The sequence below is a fragment of the Tachyglossus aculeatus genome, unplaced genomic scaffold (genome assembly GCF_015852505.1).
Source record: "Tachyglossus aculeatus isolate mTacAcu1 unplaced genomic scaffold, mTacAcu1.pri scaffold_254_arrow_ctg1, whole genome shotgun sequence".
Taxonomy (NCBI): Eukaryota; Metazoa; Chordata; class Mammalia; order Monotremata; family Tachyglossidae; genus Tachyglossus; species Tachyglossus aculeatus.
In genome coordinates, this window is record NW_024044969.1 from 39,060 (window position 1) to 41,906 (window position 2,847).

The 2,847-nt window shown below is 57.6% G+C and overlaps 1 protein-coding gene across 1 annotated transcript; it reads left to right on the plus strand.

The window, feature by feature from the left end:
• The first annotated feature begins 894 nt into the window (after window positions 1-894).
• LOC119923771 (protein PELPK1-like) lies at window positions 895-1,934 on the plus strand. The gene is made up of 2 exons (XM_038743024.1): window positions 895-1,182; window positions 1,431-1,934. Exons 1-2 carry the CDS (start codon window positions 895-897, stop codon window positions 1,932-1,934), a joined length of 792 nt encoding a protein of 263 aa, XP_038598952.1.
• Window positions 1,935-2,847: the final 913 nt, after the last annotated feature.

Here is a 2,847-nt window from a genome sequence, read left to right on the forward strand (position 1 = left end):
CACCAGAAGCCTCAAGGTTTTGGAGCCCCAGAGTAACAGAGTTCCAGGACCCCAAAGCCCCAGATCCCCAAATCCCCAGAGCCCAAGGAACCCTGGAGTCCCAATAATTCCAAGAAACCAAGAGCCTCAAAGCTCCAGAACCCCAGAGCTCCAGGAGTCAATCAATCAAGCAATCAATCGTATTTATTGAGCGCTTACTGTGCAGAGCACTGTACTAAGCGCATGGGAAGTACAGGTTGGCAACATATAGAGACAGTCCCTACCCAACAGTGGACTCACAGTCTAAAAGGGGGAGACAGAGAACAAAACCAAACATACTAACAAAATAAAATAAATAGAATAGATATGTACAAGTAAAATAAATAAATAAATAAATAGAGTAATAAATATGTACAAACATATATACATATATACAGGTGCTGTGGGGAAGGGAAGGAGGTAAGATGGGGGATGGAGATGGGGACGAGGGGTAGAGGAAGGAAGGGGCTCAGTCTGGGAAGGCCTCCTGGAGAAGGTGAGCTCTCAGTAGGGCCTTGAAGGGAGGAAGAGAGCTAGCTTGGCAGATGGGCAGAGGGAGGGCATTCCAGGCCCGGGGGATGACCTGGGCCGGGGGTCTATGGCGGGACGGGTGAGAACGAGGCACGGTGAGAAGATTAGCGGCAGAGGAGCGGAGGGTGCGGGGTGAGCTGTAGAAGGAGAGAAGGGAGGTGAGGTAGGAGGGGGCGAGGTGATGGAGAGCCTTGAAGCCGAGGGTGACGAGTTTCTCTCTGATGCGCAAATTGACTGGTAGCCACTGGAGCCACTGGTCCCAAGGACCCAGAGTCCAAGAGCGCCAGGAACCCTGGAGCAGCACCAAGGCCCAGAACCCCAGAGTCCCAGGAGCCCCAAAACCACATGGACCAGAGTCCCAGAACACCAGGGTTCCAAATGCTGAAGAACCCTATACCTCCACAGCAAGCCCCAGGAGCCCCAGGCCTCCAGAGTCTCCGAGCCCCAGAATCTAAAGAACTCCTGGAGCCCCAGAACCTCAGAGCCCCAAAGGCCAGGGGCCTCAAGGCCTCAGAGCCCCAGAGCCCAAGGAGCCCTAGATCCTTAGGAGACCCAGGGGCACAGGTTTCTCAGGGACCCAGAGCTCCCGAGCCCCAGGAGTCCCAGATCCCCAGAGTCCAGAGCCACAGAGCAGTACGACCCTAAAGGCCATAGAGCCCCATAGCTCCAGGAGCCCCGGGGCTCCAGGCTCTCCAGAACATAGAGGCCCAGAGCTTCAGGAACCCCAATGCTCCACAGACCCAGTTCCCCAGAGCCCCAGGAGCCCTGGAGTCCCAAGAACCTTAGGAGTCACACAAGAGTAGAACCTTAGAATCCCAGGTACCCTGGAGCCCCAGGATCCCAGAGCCTCAGGAGCCCTGTAATTCCAATATCCCTAGTAGCCTCAGCGCCTCAAGAACCGCGGAGTGAAGAGCCTCAGAATCCAGAGCCCCAGAATCCCAGCAAACCCAAAGCCCCATACCCCCAGATCCCCAGAGCTCGAGGAGCACTGGAGTCCCAAGAACCCCCATAGCTCCAGAGACCAAAGGTCCCAGACCCACATGAGCTCCAGGGCCTCAGATGCCCCAAGGCCACCAAATCCCAGCGCTCTAGAGTCCCAAAGCCTGCTAGCCCCAGGAACCCCGGAGCACCAGGAGTCCCCAGGCCCCACACCCCCAGAGTCTCAGAGCTCCAGGAGGCCCGGAGCCCCAGACGCCCCAGAGCCCCAGAACCCCCGGAGAAGCCGCACCAGCCACAAGGTCAAAGAGCCCCAAAGACCTAAAAGGCCCACGATCCCAAAACCCCAGAGCTCCAGGAGCTCCAAAGCCCCAGGAGCCCCGAGTCCTAAAAGCCTCCGAGGCACAGAGCCCTACGAGTCCCAAAGCCGCAAATCCCCAGAGTCCTAGAAGCCCCAGAGACTCTGGAACCCTAAGGCCTCAGAATGCCAGAGCCTCAGAATTTCCAGAGCTCCAAGAGTTTCAGAGCTAAAGAGCCCCAGAGGTCCCAGAGCTCCAGCGACTTCAGAGTCCTGGGAGTCCTAGAGTCCCAGGAGTCCCAGAGCCTCAGAAATCCCAGAGCCCCAAGAGCCCCAGAGCCCCAGAGCCATAGGAGCCCGAAGATGCCAGAGCCCAGTAGGCCTAGAGTCCCAAGAACTCCAGGAGCTCCAGAGCCTGAGAACAACAGGAGACCCATAGCTCCAGGAGCCCCTAGGATCCGGAGCCACAGAACCCCCTGAACCATAGGAGCCACAAGACCTAAGAGCCCAGATCCCTATGGACCCAGGAATCCCAGAGCACCAGCGACTTCAGAACCCCAGGAGTCCCAGAGCCCCCGGAGCCCTAGGATCCCCAGAGCCTCAGGCATCCCAGAGCCCCAGGAGCCCCAGAGCCCTCGAAGCCACAGGGTACAGAATCCCAGAGCCCCAGGAGCTCTAGAGCAAGAGATCCCCAGAGCCCCAGGAGCCCCAGAGCGCAGAGCCCTAGAGCACAAGGAGATCAAGAGTACCATCAGCCCCGGAGCCTAAGAGGAGCCCTAAATCCCTGAGCCCGTTGTTGGGTAGGGACCATCAACCAATGTTGCCGATTTGTACTTCCCAAGCGCTTAGTACAGAGCTCTGCACACAGTAAGTGCTCAATGAATGTAATTGAATGAATGAATGAATCTCCAGAGCCCCCAGAGCCCTAGAGCTCGAAGCGCCCCAAGGCCCCAAAGTCCCAGAATCCTCATGGCCCCAGAATCCCTGAAGCCCCAGGAAATCTAAAGTCCCAGGGTCCAGAACCCTAAAGCCCCAGAAGCTCCAGAGACCCGGGAGAACCAGGG